Source organism: Callithrix jacchus, chromosome 18 (genome assembly GCF_049354715.1).
Source record: "Callithrix jacchus isolate 240 chromosome 18, calJac240_pri, whole genome shotgun sequence".
NCBI lineage: Eukaryota > Metazoa > Chordata > Mammalia > Primates > Cebidae > Callithrix > Callithrix jacchus.
In genome coordinates, this window is record NC_133519.1 from 24769549 (window position 1) to 24790693 (window position 21145).

At 38.6% G+C, this 21145-nt stretch overlaps 1 protein-coding gene across 14 annotated transcripts in view; it reads right to left on the reverse strand.

Moving 5' to 3' along the window:
• Positions 1–21145, reverse strand: part of RASAL2 (RAS protein activator like 2) — a 385295-nt gene that overhangs the window by 10186 nt on the left and 353964 nt on the right. For 8 of the 14 annotated variants that reach the window (XM_002760332.6, XM_008984955.5, XM_078356228.1 and 5 more), the window contains 5 exons: positions 19238–19416; positions 17607–18468; positions 4834–4968; positions 3223–3425; positions 1587–1674 (listed from right to left, as the gene is read on the reverse strand). In XM_002760332.6, coding sequence (XP_002760378.3) covers positions 1587–1674; positions 3223–3425; positions 4834–4968; positions 17607–18468; positions 19238–19416 — 1467 coding nt within the window. Of the gene's footprint in view, positions 1–1586; positions 1675–3222; positions 3426–4833; positions 4969–17606; positions 18469–19237; positions 19438–21145 lie in introns of all 14 variants that reach the window. The other 6 variants (XM_008984954.5, XM_008984953.5, XM_017966070.4 and 3 more) reach the window with 1 other exon arrangement.

The window sequence follows — 21145 nt, forward strand, 5'->3', positions numbered from 1 at the left end:
TTTTAAACCAGTTGAAATTATTTAAAGTCTGTTCTATCTCATTGGTAGTACCATCTCTCCTGGTGGTTATTAATAGAACTCTCCTTGCTTTAGATTGTTATATTAAAATTTCAAAAGTGAAAATCTACCAACGTTAGTTTTCCTGACTCAATTGCCTTGTTTATCCAGGCAGTTTTTCTTCAGTCTCTGGGATGAATTTTGTAGTATGAATGGTGAGATGGCTTAGTCTCCACTACCCTTACTTCACCTACCCTGGGGACATGTAAAAAGATTTCTTTCAAAGGACCAAGTAAGATAATTACTACAGACCTTTCTTCTGATTCTCAGCATGTCTATGTATCCAGAAACTATAGAGTTCAAGAATTCAACATATTTTAAGGAGCTGTGCTGATGAGAGAGCATCATCACAACTCTCACTTGACTTCCAAGTCTAGTGTGTTTAAAGGAGTATGAGGCCCATGAAGCATTCTTTCCATGACTGTGCTTTCAGCCTCACTCTCAATTTTGTTGAAAAATAAACCCCATTTCACATGGACTCTGTAAGGAAACTAGACTGTTAAGTACATGTTTAAGAATACTGAGGGCTCTAAAATATGTTGATTACTAGCTGATACCTAGAGAAGGGAGTACGCCATCCATGCATAAAATCCTTGCTCTTTTTTTTCCCACAGTTTAGGGATATGATATGGTATTTAAGGTTGAAAAAAATGCAAACCTGGATAGGCTATCTTCAGGGAAGCAATACACTCAGTGGCTAGATCAGCCACTATCAAAACTATCAACACTGTACCTGCTTTTTGTTATTTGTTTCACTCTAAGAAATACAACCATATTTTGCAATGATAAAATAAAAAAGGAGTTAGAAATATTTCCTGCCTCCTGGATTTTGCTCTAATCATTGACGTGTCCCTATGAGGTGCTCTTGGCAGTCTTTATCTCATTGGTGTCACAGGTGTAAGCTACAGTGAGCAGAAGCCTAGGTTCCGATTTCAACAATCTTGTCTTTTTTTAAAGTGTTATCAAAAGAGGCTCTCTAAGCACAGCACCAACAAAGAAGAGCAGCCAAGCACATTCCAAGCAGCAATGCTAAACCCTGAGCCAAAAGAATAACAAGGAAAGGTACCTTTTTACAACCTTGTCTTTCCCCGGCAATTCCATTACTGTCTGGGGCAAAAGGTTGATGGCAGTGGACGTGACTGACAAGACCGTGAACAGCACAGCCAAGCAATGGTCAGTGGAGGTCACAAGCCAGACACATGCAGTGCACTTTTCACAATTACCCCATTAGAAAATGCCCTCCTTTCCATAAGGAAAGAAGCAAACCCCATCATGCACTAGGTTGAGATGTGTCAAGCAACTGCAATAAACACGCTAATACTTGGCTGAGTAAACAGACTTGTCACCAGTGAAAGAAAGCAAAAATAATGAAGGTCACAAAGACACTCATTTAGTCTTCAAAAGGTAATGTCGAGAACTTTTCAATGACCCATTTTCTGGTAACTGCCTTGGCATTTGCAAGGGTGAGAAGTCAGGAAATAATTGTTGTAATAAACAAGTGCCTTCTATTAGATTCAAAACCTGCTTACCTGTGCATCGATTATTTTCTGCTTTGCATCAATAACTGCTTGCATCTCAGCATGATCTTTCTTCAGTTCCTCTTCCACAGCCATTAGCCTAGAATGTGGCAGGAAGGAAATATCAGCATCTTCAAAGAGAGAGCTAGCTAGTGTAGAGAACAAGAAAACTCAAAATTCAGCACAGTCAATATTCTGTCCTTCCTAATAAGACACCTGCAACCATCTCTTCTTTCTTCTCCGCCACCTTGGAAGAAGACATCTAAGGTTGATTTTTCTCCTTTTGCCTAGATCCCACACATTTTCATCTCCTTTGGAACAGTAACCCCATAATCATTTCCTCCTCTTCTCTCTCAGATTCCTTCCTGAGCACAACTTATTTCATCTTAAAATATCAAACCAAGCAACGAAAACCAAACAACCCTCTCTTATCTCAAGTTACCCTAAATCTGGCCCACTTTCTCTTCCCTTGCACGGCTGTTTCCTCAGTGAGTACTCTACACTTATATGTCTAGTTTGTTTTCTGTCCGCCATTCACATTTTAACTCACTGATGTTTAATTCTGCCAGTCTACCTAAATACCTCTCAGAAAGGCTATCAATTACCTCCACACTATTAAAACAACAAACAGTTCTGTTTACTTGACCTGTCCATAGCACTTTACAAATATTGAGACATAGTGGTTATGAGCATGAAATCTGGAGTCAGATTGCTTGGATTCAAATCCTGGTGCATCACTATGTGACCTTGGACAAGTGACTTAATGAATTTGTTGCTTGTTTATTTGTAAAATGAGAATAACAACAATGTATAGTAGAGGCTGTGATAAAGATTAAACAAACTATTATGTGTAAAGTGCTTAGAAAAGTGTGTGTCCCATGGCCAGTGTTATGTTAAGTGTTTGGTAAAAAATGACCCCTCCCTTATTTTCCCTTGGTATCTGTAGCACTCTCAAAAGAGGTCCTCTGGTCCCAAAGATATCCCATAAAATTCCTTTCCATGTTTCTGGACTCATTTTGAAAGATTAATTTAGTCTTGGGCATTGGATATTTACTTTTTTTTTTTTTTCAGATGGAGTTTTGCTCTTGTTGCCCAGGCTGGAGTGCAGTGGTGTGATCTTGGCTCACTGCAACCTCCGTCTTCTGGGTTCAAGTGATTCTCCTGCCTCAGCCTCCCAAGTAGCTGGAATTACAGGTATGCGCCACCATGCCTGGCTAATTTTTTGTATTTTTAGTACAGATGAGGTTTCTCCATGTTGGTCAGGCTGGTCTCAAACTCCTGAACTCAGGTGATCCACCTGCCTCGGCCTCCCAAAGTGCTGGGATTACAGGCATGAGCCACCATGCCCAGCCTGATATTTACATTTTTAAAACCCAGTTCTCCTCTAAGATTTCTCAAGTAAACCACCTAGTATTAATGTTTTCTAATTGTTATGGTTAAAGACAAACAGATTATCTTTATCTTCACAGGAAGTGCCAAGGTCTCATATTCAGGATATTTTAAGAGATACAGTCAATCATCACATTTGAACTGAGTACCACAAAGATAAAAAAGGCTTTTGCTGCCATTCCTTCAGGATTCTGTGGATCATCTCCTCAATTCTTTGTCTTCCTAACTAGCCCACATCTGCTGCCAGGTGATGTCTAACCTGCTGATGATGCTTTTCATCTGGCTATCTTTCTCTTCCTGCTGTCTTCGGAGCCGCTCCTCACTGTCCTCCAGTCGGGCCTTGTATTCCAGCAGCAGCTTCTGCATCTGCTGCTCCTGCACCAGCAAGCGGCGTTCATATTCCTCCAGTCGCCGGCTGGACACTCTTAGGCGCTCCTTCAGTTTAGTAATTTCTTGTTCATACTAGGGCAGAGGAGGCAAGGAGAGAAAAACTGGAGTTACACTGCTTTTAGAAATTAGTGATTTATTTATTTATTTAACAAAAGAAACCCTAAGCAATGTAGCTAGATGCTGGCTGTGCTGTCATTTCCTATACTGTTCCTAATATTCTTTAAAATTATCCACTGACATAAATGCTAATGGAGGATTGCCTTCCTTACTAAAATTACATTTTTAATCTTTACGTGGCATTCCAAATTCTACCTATGTATGTATCTCTCTCTACATTAAGCTACCATTGCTGCAAGCCACATCCAATCTGTGATGGCATCAAATGAAAGTGGGCAAAAATCAGATGAAGTACTTAAAAGTCTGACAAATCACTTAAAATAAGCCAAAAGTCAGTTGTCTACAAGAGAAAAAGATTCTGCATCATTATCTGTACCGTAGGATCTCTGATGTGTTTTAGCTCATCAGACTGCCATTCCTTTGTTCTACTAGAATCAGCCCTTAAAGAGAACAAGTAACATTTCTATAATGTTAAGCTCCTAAATCAATAAATAAACTTTCATGGCAGAGGTTATTGCTGCTTTCCAGTCACAAGAGCTAAACAAAGGCCTACATGTTCTCCAGGACCAATTACTGTTTCTTCTTGGCCCATTTTCACAGTATGACTCACCTGCCCAATTTGGTATTGCTTGCTGGAACATACATGTCTGTGTTCTCACTAAGAAGCTTTACATAAATTCAGTGACTCAATTAGTTACATGACCCTTTCCTGTACTGTAGTTGCTGTGGCTGGGGTTTGAGTACACAGGACTATCATGCTGATAAAAAAAGCTAATTGTCTCATTGACAAACAATATAATGCTATACATGATATCCAGGTTCTGGTTTGATAACCCCTTTCCCCATGTCAACTTTTCATTAAAAAACAAAAACAACAAACTCTAAACAATAGATAATGTCCTTAACAGTCATTTATAGAGCTACACATTCGTTATCCAGAAAAGGTAAAAAAAACCCTAAAACCAAAACCAAATTGTTACCAAGATAAAGACGTCTTGCCCTAGGGTAATTTTGTCCTTGGGTGAAGACCAACAAGTTTATAAAAACACAAAATACTTACCTAAAATGACTAGAAATGAATAGCAGAGTATCCCCTTGATTAAGGCATCTACATTAAAAAGAAAATAGTAGCTAACTGCCACCCCCTAGCAAAATGAACATTTTCCATGTATAATCACACACACACACACACACACACACACACGCCCCACAGATCCATTTTACAGAGATATGTATAGGACGATTAATATAAGGGGTAGAGATGAAGATGGGGGTGGGAGGAGTTTATGTTCTTAGCTAGATAACTCTTTTAGTGGCCTATCATTTGGGGATCAGTAAGTAGATGAAGCGGACTAGGTTCTACCTTCTCAGCATGCTTGGCTTCATCTTGATTTTGCTCAGTTTCTTCCACATCCTCTTCATACTGCCCATTGTTCAGAACCCACGCTGCTGTTCTCTCTACTGGGGACATTGTGGCAGAGTCCACAGGTGACTGAACCTGCATCAGAAACAGTTATTAGCATCTCGGCTAACAGCTTACCCACATGCTATGTTTCAAAACAGCTATTCTTGGAAGACGTTAACTGTGATCTCTCAGTTTTCTAATAAATGCTCTTAGCTTTAAGTATTATTTTACTAATGCTAAGGTTAGGGGTAGGAAAAGAGAATATCCATTTGTATAAGTGCCAACTATTCTGAATAGAAAGTTGTATACTTCATACCCAAGAAGCAGCCTTATTCTCCCTCTAAAGAAAGCCAAAGCCTTAAAATTGTTAATTTGCCCAGTGGCCCAAATGCTGGTACATAACATACTGCCTGCGAAATTAATAAATGATCTCTGCCATAAAAGTCTATGGATGATAAAATAAGAGGAAGAAAGCTTAACTTGATGGTCAAAACATCTGTTTAACCCAGAGACAATCAGAAATCAAAAAACTGATTAGTGCTAAACAAACTCACAAAGTGCCCATTTATATATTTGGCACACAGAATGCCAAATAGGTTGTGCAAAAGCAATTGTGGTTTTTGCCATCACTTTTGCACCAATCTACTTAGTTTTCATATTAATAATTTAGAGAAAGAGAAGGACAAGTGATATTGGTTATCTTTACAGAACACTGACTTTGTGATAGATTAAGCCCACTCAAGAGTCCTTATACCAGAAAATTTCTTGAAAAAGGATCAAAATGATAGATACTGGGTAGTCTACCCAAGTTAGGATAGTTAGGTAAGTTGTCCTTTTCCAATACAGATACACAGGGTCCAGAATTCTTGACACTCAAGTAAGAGAGTTGCAACTCTGCTACTGAGTAGTTAACTCACTTAATCTCTTAAATACTATTTTCCTAATCTACTGAATAGAAATAACATCAGCATTACCACCACCACCACCTATCTTGATCATATCATAGGGAGCTGTGAGGATAACATAATATATGTGAAAATTCTTTGGAAACTTCAGAGTGCAGAAAGGTTAGATGTCGGTAATTACTATTTTTATGTTTCGAAAACTGGCCCTAGATATTACAGTTCATATTAGGCTACTCAACATTAGCCCTTTTTCCACAAGCCATAGTGGAAATACACAATTTTTTCCCCTCTGTCATGCCTGAGAGAGAGAGAGAGTGCATGCGAGAGAGAGAGTGCAAAACTTGGTATGTGAGTTAGCCTTTTATAATTAGAGGGATTTGTATTTTGAAGACCAGAATTCTAGAATTTCATAATTGAAGGGCATTTCCTCTCCCATCACAGACATTACAACTGAAGGATCTTCATATCATTGTGAAATAGAACCCAGTTAAACTCTAAATAAATATTTTAAAAGAAGGGGTATTTTGATGAACTTGAGAGTGAGAAAGACCAGATTAAAAGATTGATTACAGAGACTAAAAGATTATCAGAGATGGGTTGGGAGAGACTTTAAGACTTACACATGCAAAAGTAACACAGGGACATTTCTTAAAGGTGTGAAGAAGGATCTGGTTTAGTTGATTTACAGATTATAGATAAATGTATATCAATAAAAATAGCTTCATGCCTAAATTTACAGATTACAGATCCATATCAATAAAAATAGCTTCATGGATGGATGTGTATAGTTTATATAAACAGACATGCACACACTAAGCAGCTGTAAATGAACTTCTAGAAATTTCTTCTATAAAGCCATTTTCTCCAGTGGATCTAGAAACATATAAACATGTCTTAAATTTTAGTAACTCTTAGTATATAAAAGTCTATTTCCACCACTATAGTATGTAGGTGTGTTTTTTATACTTTATTTTTGTATCACTTTCATTATTTTTATCATAACCACATTATCACTGATAGAGTTACTAATTTTGTCTTTTAAAACAACCATTATTTTTATTTTATATATACTAAATTATTTTATTTATTTATAAGTTCTGGGGTACATGTGCAGGATGTGCAGGATTGTTAAACAGGTAAATGTGTGCCATGACGGTTTACAGCACCTATCAACCCATAATTAAAGTATTAAGCCCAGCATGCATTAGCTTTTTTTCCTAAAGTTCTCCCCACACCCCCTACTCCCACCCTCCCTGACAGGCCCCAGTGTTGTTCCCCTCCCTGTGTCCTCATTTAAGATAACCTTCTTTTAGTTAGCTAAGCCCTTGTGCTAAACAATATCAGCAAAATAATAAGTCAGCTATTATATACATTTTAATATTTATAGGTATATTTTTATCTTAATAGTTATATATTTTTCTAATTATTAAAATAATCACATGATTAATTAAATAAGTATCTTGCATACACTAAAATAATTCTGAAACTCACACTTGTGGGAATATTGGCCTTTCCGATATAGTATCATCTGTAAAAGTTAAATAATAACTGCACATATCAAGTTATTATGAGAAACAATGAGATAGCATGTAAAAATTTGTAAACTGTAAGATACTTTATACACCCACACTATAGTTCTCCTCCCACTGGATTTTAAGATCAGAGCACAATAAATTGCTTTAGTATTGGTAAATAAAATAGTAGTAATAAGGGTTTAGGTTTATATTTGATATATGTGGACCTGGAAGCAAAAGACTGTAACATTAGGTCTTAAAAAATTAACAGAATGTCAGAATTTAAAGAAGCGAAATGACATTTTAGTTTTACAATCTGATCCCTTTAGCACAGAGGGCATGGAAAAGCTGCTTTATTGTGAAACCAGGATTTTTCTATTCTATAGCAGTTTGAGATAAAGTAACACTAAAACTAACAATAACTTTACTGTTTTGAATTTGTTACTTGTTTATATAGTTAACAAGACGTTGCTTAAATGAACTTACTTTCCCTGTGATTTGTTATGGGTAACTATTTGTCAAGTGCCCTTACATGCACTGCAAACTAATGGTATTCCTAAAAACATACCAAGGAGAGTTCTTAGCCCCTAAAACCATATTAAACAACGACAACAAGAAACCACTTTAGGATAATCTAGGCTTAACTGATAAGTGAGAAGTAGTACAATCAAGAGTTGGTTCAATCCACTGGTGATAGTGGTAGCTACAGTATCTTCAGAAAGACTAACATAATGGGCAATGAATTACAAGAAATTGTAATGGGAACTGGGCATTCCAAGTTTATTCCAATTTTTTGGCCAAATCTTATTTTCAGCCACTTCCTAATACATCCTAGCACTTTGCTTGGCATATGGTGGTGGTCAAAATAATAAAAATTAAAGTGACAAAATAGATCAATCCTAACTATTCCTTCTGTTAATGATATAACCTTCACAAAATTGTAAAAAGGCTGGAAAGTAATACTGAATAAATAAAAAATATTTATTGTGCTGGATTGAAAGGAAACAGGTAATTTTTGTTTCAGGATTTTTTCTGTTGTAATATGTTCTTCAAATGAAAAAACTATATACTATCTTTTATATATATTCTTGGTCTTATGAGTATTACTCTTATTTTATTATTCTGGATTATCTTTAGAATTCATTACTAAAATATAATTTATTATTAAGAGAAGAATATTCTACGTTTGAGGCTTCTTTTCAATGATTGTTCCATCTCCTAATAAGCCAGATAAAAAGCAAAAAATATCTCTAGTTTACAGTCCAAGAAATTGAGGGAGGAGGAAGTGGTTCAGATCCCATCTTGCTTAGAAATAGCCTTAGAAAGAGAATTTGTAACCACTGACTTTCAACATGATCATCAAAGATAATAAAAAAGAAAAGAAACAGGAATTCCCATGAGGAATATCTTTCTTTCAAGATAAAGCTGTATAGGGTTTCCCTGGAAAAATAGTTATGCTTTAGGGCAAAAGAGCCTGACAAAGCAGTTTCACTGATACAATTAGTCATAGCCTGGTTATGCTGAGGCTAGTTCCCTGTTCCTTGCTAGTATTTACTAGATATAAACAAGACCAGTTGGTTTCAGCTTCATAGTGTGCAATAGTCGGAGTCCCATAAATGAATAACACTTCTGTTATCAACACCAATGAAAGGGCTGATTAAATTATTACGTAAACTCTGAGAGTTCTTGAAGAGGTTGGTTAGGAGAGAGTTCAGCAAATCCATATGTGAACACTGCAGCATCATACTAACAGGCTTGACAATTACCTGTTTTAAAAGGCCTCATCAAATTCAAATTTCTAAGATTAGGAAACATGCTAAATCTGAACGACTTGTATTATACCTAAAGTCTATCATTTGTATAAAGTACATGATTCATCAAAAAGAAATAGAAAAATAAGAAAAAAGCAATTTAAACAGAAGCTGAAATTAGTAAAAAAATTAAGACAGTTTCTTGAAAAAAATTTATCTGTAAATTGTTTTACTAGGATTTTATTTTCTTCCTACTCATTAGATGTAGAAGGCTGAAGCCAGCTACTCTGCCGACAATGGCCGCTCCTTTGTGGGAAAATATAAATGGAATTTGCATGGGACAAAGCCACTGATAATTACAGCCGCCTACAGAACAACTCCCACAAAGAACTCCTCTAGTTTCTGGGAGAGAATTCCCCACACAATTTGCAATTAAAATATGTAAAGGAATTTGCCTTAAAAATGTGCTGATTATATAGAACTTCAGAGGCTTCATGGAAGTGAGATGAACAAAGCAAGCAAGAAACAGAAATATAAGAAATAAAAGACAAGGCCATCCTCAGCGGCTCATGCCTGTAATTCTAGCACTTTGGGAGGCTGAGGTAGGCAGACCACTTGAGGTCAGGAGTTCGAGACCAGCCTGGCCAACATGGTGAAACCCTGTCTCTACTAAAAATAAAAAAAATTAGCCACATGTGGTGGTGAGCACCTGTAATCCCAACTACTCAGGAGGCTGAGACAGGAGAATTGCTTGAACCCTGGAGGTGGAGGTTGCAGTGAGCTGAGATCGCGCCACTGCATTACAGCCTGGGTGACAGAGTAAGACTGTTTTAAAATAAATAAATAAATAACGATGTAAGTTCAAAATAATAAACCAAAAACCAGTGTAGAAAAAAACAGAAACTTGAGCAATCAAAATACAGTGATTTATGCTTCAACTGATACGACAGTGGCAATACCAGCAAATGTATAAACAGAAATGAATATTCAAAGTTGTACCTGGACATCTCACTGTTTGTACTCCACTTCACGCCAAAAAATATTTCCCCGATGCATTAATGGTTGTGACACAAAAATTAAATTTTATATTTGTTGTTTGGAGACTGCATGCATTTCCTGCTCCCCATCCATCCAGGCAACCCTCTATTCATAACCCACAGAAGCATGTATTATGTGCTTATGCATTATGTATTATATTTTCCTAAAGGAAAAATGTTATAAATGACAATTGGTTCCAGATGAGCACAAAAAAGGCTATTTAATTTATAATATTAATAAACAACCAGCCTGAGTCATGGGCCCTCAGTCACTGAGGACTCCATTATACAGAAGGAATGGGTAAGCAAAAGGAAGAAAAAAAGAATCTTTATTTTCCTTTTCTGTACAGGACTGAGGTTTCTAAGTACACTTTTGAAAAGCAGGTGAAGGACACTTTCCCTGTCCTGTCCTTCTCTGCCGATCTCATGCTCTTCGCTAACCCTGTTTTATCTTTAGTGCCCTTGTGCTGCTCTAAGTCCCTGAGTAGATTACTTGCTTCTACACAGTATTCAATTCCTAAAATTATGTAGTCTACACAGTATTCAATTTCTAAAATTATGTATTTTTCCCTTCTCCTCCATAAACACTTTAATTCTCTGAAAGTAGTTGATCTCAACTAGAGTATAGCACAAAAGCAATGTGAGGAAACTACTTCACAATAAGGTGAGAAGACTGATAGTTTCCTAACACAAGTCTCCTAACACATACATTTTATGTTTATATATACACACATTTACATATAAAAATACATATGATACACATAAAAGATATGTATTTTTCCTTTTCTTTAAATAAAAGTGCTTATTAAATCAAATGATTTGGTGAAATTTTGGGAAAAACAACAAAATAAAAATAAAAAATATAAGACTTTAGATAAACTGTATTTCTCAGTAAAGAATGACCAGCTAGGAGGTTAGCCCCGGAAGTCTGCTTCCAGAAACAGCTTAAGTTAGTCATGCTTTTCATCCCTTCTTCTGTTTCTATATCCAAGGATTCTAGAAATATTCCAATTTTAAATAATCAAAGTAGTGGCAAGGCGGCTCTGCTCACAGCAGACTGGAGGCAGAAGCAGCCATACCAGTAAGAGCCTAAACTGTAAAGATGCAAATATATTACAGATACAAACTGGGATTCATTACAGTCTCCCTGCCCAGTTATTTTGCTGCAGAAAAGGATTTGTCACAGAACTATTTTCTAGCACTATAATTAAGTTTAAAAAAATAAATTCAACAAAACAATGCTTTTTTAGGAGAAAAATATTTTTAGATGGAAGATATATAAAGATATATATATTATATATATGAAAAAATTATATGTGTGTGTGTGTGTGTGTATATATATATTTAACACTAGTTTGTTTCAAAGGGAAAATATGTATTGATACTTCAAAATGTAATATATGAGGGGGACTCAAGATGGCACAGTGAGAACAACCCAGGATTGAAGCTCTCGGTGAATGTGCAGAGAGGGTGAATCAGGGCCACATTTCCAGATGGATCTTTGTTGCCCACAGAACGGGGAAATTCCCAGGTATAAAAGAGATGCGGGACGCCAGGCAGAGGTTTTGGCTGGTGCAGCTGGCAGCCAGTGCAGCCGGCGGTTGGCGCTGTAGAGCAGCGGCGCTACACAGCGCTCCACACAAAGCGCACTGGTTCGGGTGCCCTGTTGAACTGGCAATCTGAGACTTGAGAAGGCTGAACTTGAGACTGAACGGGACTTGGACAGTGAGCCAGGCCAGGAGATTCCAGGGAAACAGCGTTTCGGGTAGCGCAGTGGGACAAACAAAACGGCGATTCCAAACGCTCTCGGTGGAGAGGTTCCCTGAGGGCACAGCTGAACCCAGGATGGTGCAGCTCCGTGGGGGAGGGGCGTTCGCCATTACCGAGGCAATCCGCCCCTACTGAGGTACATGCCCACTGCTGACGCAGCCTGCCATTGCCAAGACAACCTGCTACAACAGAGAGACTCCGCTGCAGGGCATACCCCGCGGCAGCAGGGCGGAGACCGCAGCAGCAGGGCAGAGCCTGCAGCAACAGGGCCAACCTCACACCAGCAGGGCAGAGCCTCGGCAGGCAAATAGTGACTAGACTGCCTCCTAGCTGGGCAGGACAGCACAACGGACACTCACAAAGAAAGCCCCAACCCACCCGAGACAGAGCATCTGAGAAATAAAGGGTTTTTTTTATGAGTTCTGCTGCAGCAGAATTAAACGTAGCAGCCTAACAGCCCGGAATGAACAACAGAGCTCACAGCTCAGCACTTGAGCTCCTATAAAGTACAGACTGTCTCCTCAAGCAGCTCCCTGACCCCTCTATATCCAAAAGACTGACATTTGGCAGGCATCATTCTGGGACAAAGATAGCAGAAAAAGAAACTGGTAGCATCCCTCACTGTTCCGCAGCTGCTATAGGTGCACCCCAGACAAGCAGGGCCTGGAGTGGACCTCAGCAGTCGTACAGTGGAGGGGCTAGACTGGTAGTAGGAAAACCAAGTAACAGAAATACTTCATCATCAACAATCTGGGCGTCCACTCAGAGACCCAATCGAAAAGTCAGCAACTACACAGACGACAGGCGGATGAATCCACAAAGATGGGAAGAAACCAGCGCAAAAAGGAGGAAAACACCCAAAACCAGAACACCTCGCCTCCCAGAAAGGATCAAAACTCCTCACCAGCAAGGGAACAAAGCTGGATGGAGAATGACTGTGACGAAATGATGGAATTAGACTTCAGAAGGTGGATAATGAGAAACTTTTGTGAGCTAAAAGAACATGTTTTAAATCAATGCAAAGAAACTAAGAACCTTGAAAAAGATTTGAAAAAAGATTCGAGGAAATGATAACAAGAAAGGATAACTTAGAGAGGAATATGAATGAATTAAAGGAGCTGAAAAACACAATACGAGAACTTTGGATACACAAAGGCTCAAAATAAAGGGATGGAGGAAGATTTACCAAGCAAATGGAAAGCAAAAAAAAAGCAGGAGTTGCGATTCTCATCTCTGATAAAATAGACTTTAAAGCAACAAAGATCAAAAGAGACAAAGAAGGCCATTACATAATGGTAAAAGAATTGATACAACAAGAAGAGCTAACGATCCTAAACATATATGGACCCAATAGAGGAGCACCCAGATACATAAGGCAAGTTCTTAATGACTTACAAAGAGACTTAGACTCCCACACAATAATAGACAGATCAACCAGACAGAAAATCAACAAGGATATCCAGGGGTTGAACTCAGACCTGGAGCAAGCAAACCTGATAGACATTTATAGAACTCTCCACCCCAAATCCACAGAATATACATTCTTCTCAGCACCACATCACACCTACTCTAAAATTGACCACATAATTGGAAGTAAAGTACTCCTCAGCAAATGCAAAACAACTGAAATCATAACAGTCTCTCAGACTCAAGTTAGAACTCAGAATTCAGAAACCAACCCAGAACCGCACAGCTTCATGGAAACTGAACAACTGGCTCTTGAATGTTGACTGGATAAACAATGAAATGAAGGCAGAAATAAAGAAGTTCTTCGAAACCAATGAGAACGAAGACACAACATGCCAGAATCTCTGGGACACATTTAAAGCAGTCTCTAGAGGAAAATATATAGCAATAAGTGCCCATATGAGGAGAATGGAGAGATCCAAAATTGACACCCTATCGTCAAAATTGAAAGAGCTAGAGAAGCAAGATCAAAAAAACTCAAAACCCAGCAGAAGACAAAAAATAACTAAGATCAGAGCTGAACTGAAGGAGATTGAGACACGAAAAACCCTTCAAAAAAATCAATAAATCCAAGAGCTGGTTTTTTGAAAAGATCAACAAAATAGACAGACCACTAGCCAGATTGATTAAAAATAAAAGAGAGAACAACCAAATAGAGGCAATAAAAAATGATAAAGGGGAAATCACCACAGATTCCACAGAAATTCAAACCATCATCAGAGAATATTACAAACCACTCTATGCACATAAACTAGTAAACCTGGAAGAAATGGATAAATTCCTGGACTCCTGTGTCCTCCCAAGCCTAAACCAGGAGGAAGCTGAAACTATGAATAGACCAATAACAAGGTCAGAAGTCAAGGCAGCAATTAAGAGCCTACCACACAAAAAAGCCCAGGTCCAGACGGGTTCACAGCCGAATTCTACCAGACACACAAAGAGGAGCTGGTACCATTCCTTCTGAAACTATTCCAAATAATCCAAAAAGAAGGAATCCTTCCCAAATCATTTTATGAGACCAATATCATCCTGATACCAAAACCCGGCAGAGACCCAACAAGAAAAGAAAACTTCAGGCCAATATCCATGATGAACATAGATGCAAAAATCTTCAATAAAATATTGGCAAGCCGATTGCAACAGAAAATCAAAAAACTTATCCATCATGATCAAGCAGGATGTATCCCGGGGATGCAAGGCTGGTTCAACATATGCAAGTCTATAAACGTAATTCACCACATAAACAGAACCAAAAACAAAAACCACATGATGATCTCAATTGATGCAGAGAAGGCATTTTACAAAATTCAACAGCCCTTTATGCTAAAAACCCTCAATAAACTCGGTATTGATGGAACGTATCTCAAAGTAATAAAAGCTATTTACGACAGACCAACAGCCAATATCATACTGAATGGGCAAACAATGGAAGCATTCCCTTTGAAATCTGGCACTAGACAAGGATGCCCTCTTTCACCACTCCTATTCAATATAGTACTGGAAGTTCTAGCCAGAGCAATCAGGAAAGAAAAAGAAATAAAGGGTATTCAAATAGGAAAGGAGGAAGCCAAATTGTCTCTATTTGCAGACGACATGATAGTATACCTAGAAGACCCCATCGCCTCAGCCCAAAAACTCCTGAAACTGATAAGCAACTTCAGCAAAGTCTCAGGAAATAAAATCAATGTGCAAAAATCACAAGCATTCCTCTACACCAAAAACAGACTTAAAGAAAGCCAAATCAAGAACAAACTGCCATTCACAATTGCTACAAAAAGAATAAAATACCCAGGAATACAACTTACAAGGAATGTAAGGGACCTCTTCAAGGAAAACTACAAACCACTGCTCAACGAAATCAGAGAGGACACAAACAGATGGAGAAACAGTCCATGTTCATGGTTAGGAAGAATTAATATCGTGAAAATGGCTATACTGCCCAAAGTAATTTACAGAATCAACGCTATCCCCATCAAGCTACCATTGACTTTCTTCACAGAACTGGAAAAAACCACCATGAACTTCATATGGAACCAAAAGAGAGCCCGCATAGCCAAGTCAATTCTAAGCAAAAAGAACACAGCGGGGGGCATCACACTGCCGGATTTCAAACTATACTACAAGGTTACAGTAATCAAAACAGCATGGTACTGGTACCAAAACAGAGATATAGATCAATGGAACAAAACAGAGGCATCGGAGGCAAGACAACATAGCTACAACCATACAATCTTTGATAAACCTGACAAAAACAAGCAATGGGGAAAGGAATCCATGTTTAACAAATGGTGTTGGGAAAACTGGCTAGCCATGTGCAGAAAGCAGAAACTGGACCCCTTCCTGACACCTTACACTAAAATTAACTCCAGATGGATTAAAGACTTAAACATAAGACCTGGCACCATAAAAACCCTAGAAGGAAATCTAGGCAAAACCATCCAGGACATAGGAGTAGGCAAGGACTTCATGAACAAAACACCAAAAGCATTGGCAACAAAAGCCAAAATAGACAAATGGGACCTAATCAAACTCCACAGCTTCTGCGCGGCAAAAGAAACAGTCACTAGAGTGAATCGGCAACCAACAGAATGGGAAAAAATGTTTGTAGTTTACCCATCTGACAAAGGGCTGATATCCAGAATTTACAAAGAACTCAAACAGATTTACAGGAAAAAAACAAACAAACCCATTCAAAATTGGGCAAAGGATATGAACAGACACTTTACGAAAGAAGACATATATGAGGCCAACAATCATATGAAAAAATGCTCATCATCACTGGTCATCAGAGAGATGCCAATCAAAACCACATTGAGATACCATCTCACGCCAGTTAGAATGGCGATCATTAAAAAATCTGGAGACAACAGATGCTGGAGAGGATGTGGAGAAAAAGGAACACTTTTACACTGTTGGTGGGAGTGTAAATTAGTTCAACCCCATTGTGGAAGACAGTGGCGATTCCTCAAGGACCTAGAATTAGAAATTCCATTTGACCCAGCAATCCCATTACTGGGTATATATCCAAAGGACTATAAATCGTTCTACTATAAGGACACATGCACACGAATGTTCATTGCAGCACTGTTTACAATAGCAAAGACCTGGAATCAACCCAAATGCCCACTGATGATAGACTGGATTGGGAAAATGTGGCACATATACACCATGGAATATTATGCAGCAATCAGAAAGGATGAGTTCGTGTCATTTGTAGGGACATGGATGAATCCAGAGAACATCATTCTCAGCAAACTGACACAAGAACAGAAAATGAAATACCACACATTCTCACTCATAGGTGGGTGATGAAAAATGAGAACACATGGACACAGGGAGGGGAGTACTAAACACTGGGGTCTATTGGGGGGAAAAAGGGAGGGCCAGCGGGGGGGGGGTAGCTGGGGAGGGATAGCCTGGGGAGAAATGCCAAATGTGGGTGAAGGGGAGAAGGGAAGCAAAACACACTGCCACGTGCGTACCTATGCAACTGTCTTGCATGTTCTGCACATGTACCCCAAAACCTAAAATGCAATAAAAAATTAAAAAAAACAAAACAAAATGTAATATGTGAGGAAGAAATGATTAATTTCTTGGCACAGCTTTTTATTTGTCAAGAAAAAATTAGAAAATTCTATATTAAGATTGGATGTGATGCTAGCTGAGCGTGCCCATGTAAACAGAAATGTGAGTGACTTGCAAATGTTTAGAATACTTCCTTTTCCACCTGTGCATCTATCTTTTTCTTCTCTCCTTTACTTTGACTCTATAGGTGTTCAAGTTTTTATTTCTGTAGCCATTTCCAGGAAAAGGCACATGGGACTTTGTATTTCCACAGGGAGTTGAGGGATGGAGTGGAGAGCAGTCACATTTAACTCTTGGCTCAGAATGCAAACCTTTATTGTGGAAGCTTCAGAAAAAAAATTAAGAAGAATTAATTTTCAGATTCCCAAAATATAGTTGCTTTGGCCTACAGATTTTAAGTATCTATTCATTCAACATCACAGATTTGTTCTAAGTGCAAACTGAGATAGTAGCTCTGCTGCTTGAAGAGAAGGAAGGGGGCCCCTGCAGTTTGTTAGATGCCTAAGTGTGATGAGTCAAACTACATTCTGCAGTCTCACCTGGGCAGAAGCCTCCCAAATTTTTCCTTTCCTCTTTCCATTGAAAGGTTGCTTTTAAGTGGAAATCTTGTTAACAATTGGATTTAACAATTAGTTATGTATAAATAACCAAATAAACAGATAGACCAAGTAGAAGCCAGACCCCTTTAGCACTTGCACCTACCTGCTGTGTCTGTTGTCTCTGGATTGCTCTCACTTTGGGAACAGGGCTCTCTCTGGACGAAGAGGATTGCTGCCGGGACCGGCTCCCATTCTGCACAGGTTCAGCCACCAGGGCTGCGGATGCCACTGACATGCTCCCGGTGCTACGCAAGGAAGCACTGTGTGGCAGGGATGGTGGGGCTTTGGCTCGGGCACCTAAACCAGCCTGGTCCACTTTTCGGATCTGGGCCTGTCCAGTACTATTCTGTCGTGGCAACGCAAGAGGTATGTGTCTATCTGGCACAGTGTGCCGCCTGGAGAAGTCCTCACTCTGAGTGCTACGTTTAGTGAAATCTTCCATGCTACTATTGCTGGGCCCACTGAGCTTGAAGTCTTCACTGTTACTTTGGCTTCTGGAACTGGCAGTGCTTAGGTTCTCCAAACTGGAATCTATAGAGGCCTTTGGCATTGCTGGAATTGGGTTATTGAGGTGATAGACAGGGTTCTGGAAGGACAAGGGCTGAAGGCCACCTGGCTGGTTCAAGGCTGGGTGCAGGGGCCTTCTCACTTGGGGTGCACTTTGGGGAGTGCTCTGGGTTTCCCGCAGCTGTTTGATGCTGGCCACCTGGGTTATGGAAAGCTGGCTTCCGGTCAAGCGTATAGGCACATCAAGCATGACAGATGCATGCTCCACTTGAGCAGCATGAGTGTCCTGGAGGTCCATGAGGGAGATGCTCCGACCATTAGGAAGGCTACTTTCCTTTTCATCCTTTTCAGAATAAGTCATGCTCTGAGAGGAGGCTTGCTGAACCAGCAATAATGTTTTCCCTCTGAAGTAGCTATCTGTGTTGTCTTGGCTTGGAGATTTTAGTTTATGCAAATCACTGTGGAAAAGGAAAGAACACTTAATTTCTCTTGAGACAAATTCAACATAGCTAAGATGACTCAGTTCAGGCATATAAACTCCTCTGAAGGTTCTTATGTGGATACTTCCTTTTCTTTGGAAACTCAGATTTTATCCAATTAGGGAATTATTACAATTCTCAGAATAAAATCCAGCATTTTTACTTTTTCTCCGAGGGTAGAGAGTAACATTGTAGATACCAACCCACCACTGTCTTCAGGATTCCAGTAATTTCCTAGTTAAATTTGAAACCTTCCTCAAATATTCCAATTCATACTTGTCTAAACCTTCAAGAGGAGAAGTTCTGATTGCACAACTGAAAGGTCCCTGCTAAAGGCACAAGTCTTACCAATCCAGAAAACATTCTAAGCATACATTGTGTCTACCTGTCCGGCTCACATAGTCAGCTACAAAATAGTTTTAACTGAGTTCTTCAAGATTTTGAATGCTAAAATGTATAGAAACATCAATTTCATAAAACCTTTAGTTTTCCGTTAAGCAAGATAGAAATTTAAAAAATATACTGTGGAATATATTGTAACTCTCCATACTATCACTCTAGAAAAGAAGTTATCCCAGATCTTGTGCATTATTATAACAAATAATTGGACTGCTTGCTCTCAGGTCAGATGAGTCTTCAATTACTCATGATTTTAAACTTGTAAATTCAACACATAGGTTAAATATACTTCTGTTAAATCTAAACATTATCTTTCTCTGAGATACTAGTCAAATCCTCTCTTTCATACCTGTCAGTGGGGTCTTCAAATATTTTCTGCAGCCCGGAGGAGAGGCTTCCACTGACATTGGGACTGGAGTTATGCTCAGTGAAGCGTCTCAGTTGCTGTTGTATTGGTGTTGGATTAGTCAATGACTTGGTAATATCAGCAAGAACACGAGGGAGAGGCCCCAGTTTTGCCACGGTCGCCTGTAGGAAGGAATTTTCACCCTAATTGGATAATAAGCATTGCGACATCCACCACAGATTGTTTTTGGCATAACGATGGCCATTGATGGAGGGGTGTAGGTTGGAGGGAAGGGTAGGTGTTTGCATATGGGAGTGGCAGGTTCATAATGCATTGTTATGGAGCAGCAGAACCATGGCGTCGAGATGAATGGAGGCGAAACAAGGTACAGCAGACATTGAGGAAAGAAAGGAAATCGAAATCAGGATTATGCAAATAAAAATTAAAAGACATGCTCAAAACTAGCAAACTAATGCCATTCCAACTAAAATAGGCATGCAAAGCAAACTAAATCTTTGGGAGTCTAGTAAATCAAGGTGGGGGAGGGTAAGGGAAGAACCAAACTCCTTCTAACCAAAAGAACTTCAAGACCACAGGATCAGCTAGTATGATAAAACTTTCAAAGAAAAGGGATCATGTGAGAAAAGAAATGCATGCCAACATACAAGGTGCTGCATTCAGGAATCCAGAGTACTGCAGGGCACACAAATGATACTGCCATCCACTATCATAGTCAATCTTGGAAACCCTGACCCACTGCCAACTGAGTTTCCATCAGTTAAGACAATTTTTGGTGTAATTTAACAGCAAAATCAGGTCAACTTTCTCTATGAGATATGTCTAGATATATTCCTGGTTCCCAGGAACAAACCAGGATTAAAAAGGAGAAAGTGTTTTCACAGCAAAGCCTGTTAAAAAGATCTTGATACTGAATAAACCAGGCCTATTTCACATGATAACTGAATCTGCATCCCACTGAGATGCAGTTATTCAACAAAGACTAACTCTTTATCCATCTCAATTATTTTTTTCTTTAGGGAATTCTTATTCTCATGGGGCCTTACGGGTCCCTTCAACTGTTAGTTTGACATAGTTGCCTTTGGGTCTTTGTCTTCTCAACAATCAACAGACTCTTCTACCCTACTCAAACAGGCACAGATGCCATCTGAAGAATACCTTTACTTGCTCAACAATGTTGGGCTATGATTCACATGAAAAGGATTTACCTTTGGCATAGCTGCAACTTAAAAATCTAGCTAGCATTTCTAAAAGTGAAGAAAAGGTCCTCAAGAATAAGTAACAGTTTATTGTTTTACAAATGTTTTAAGCACTGGAGGACACACTACCATTTATGTTTCCTCAGCAAAGTAGTCTTTGTTAATAGGTTTTATTTCCCTCCAAATTTTACTGGTATAGCATTTTTATCAACAGGAAAGTGGAGGAAAACAAATAAATCCTTATCACAGAAAAATAACTGTCTTTTGAAGTTACTGTAACATAACACCATACATATTTATAAAGTGCCTGTAGCAAACAAAAACATCAATAAATAATTATTGTAATCAGCCTAGCCAAACTCCATTAGACTATTTTTTTACTACCAAATTTATTCCTTTTTGTAAAATTCCAGAAGGAAGACAATGATTGGCATGATGTACATTTACTTATTAGTATGGTATATAATAAAATTCTTAGCAAACAAATGATTAAAAATAATTGTTTTCTGTATTCTTAATTCACATCTGTAAAGGAAGAAAACAGTAACTTTTAGCACTAAGAATTACATGAAACTCTCTGACTTGTAGAGTAAAAAAATTTGTTTCATGGGTAAAGTAACTTAAACATGATAAACCTAGTATTTTCTTAGCTAAGTCTACACTTTTGTTAGAAATTACCATATGAAGTTTCATC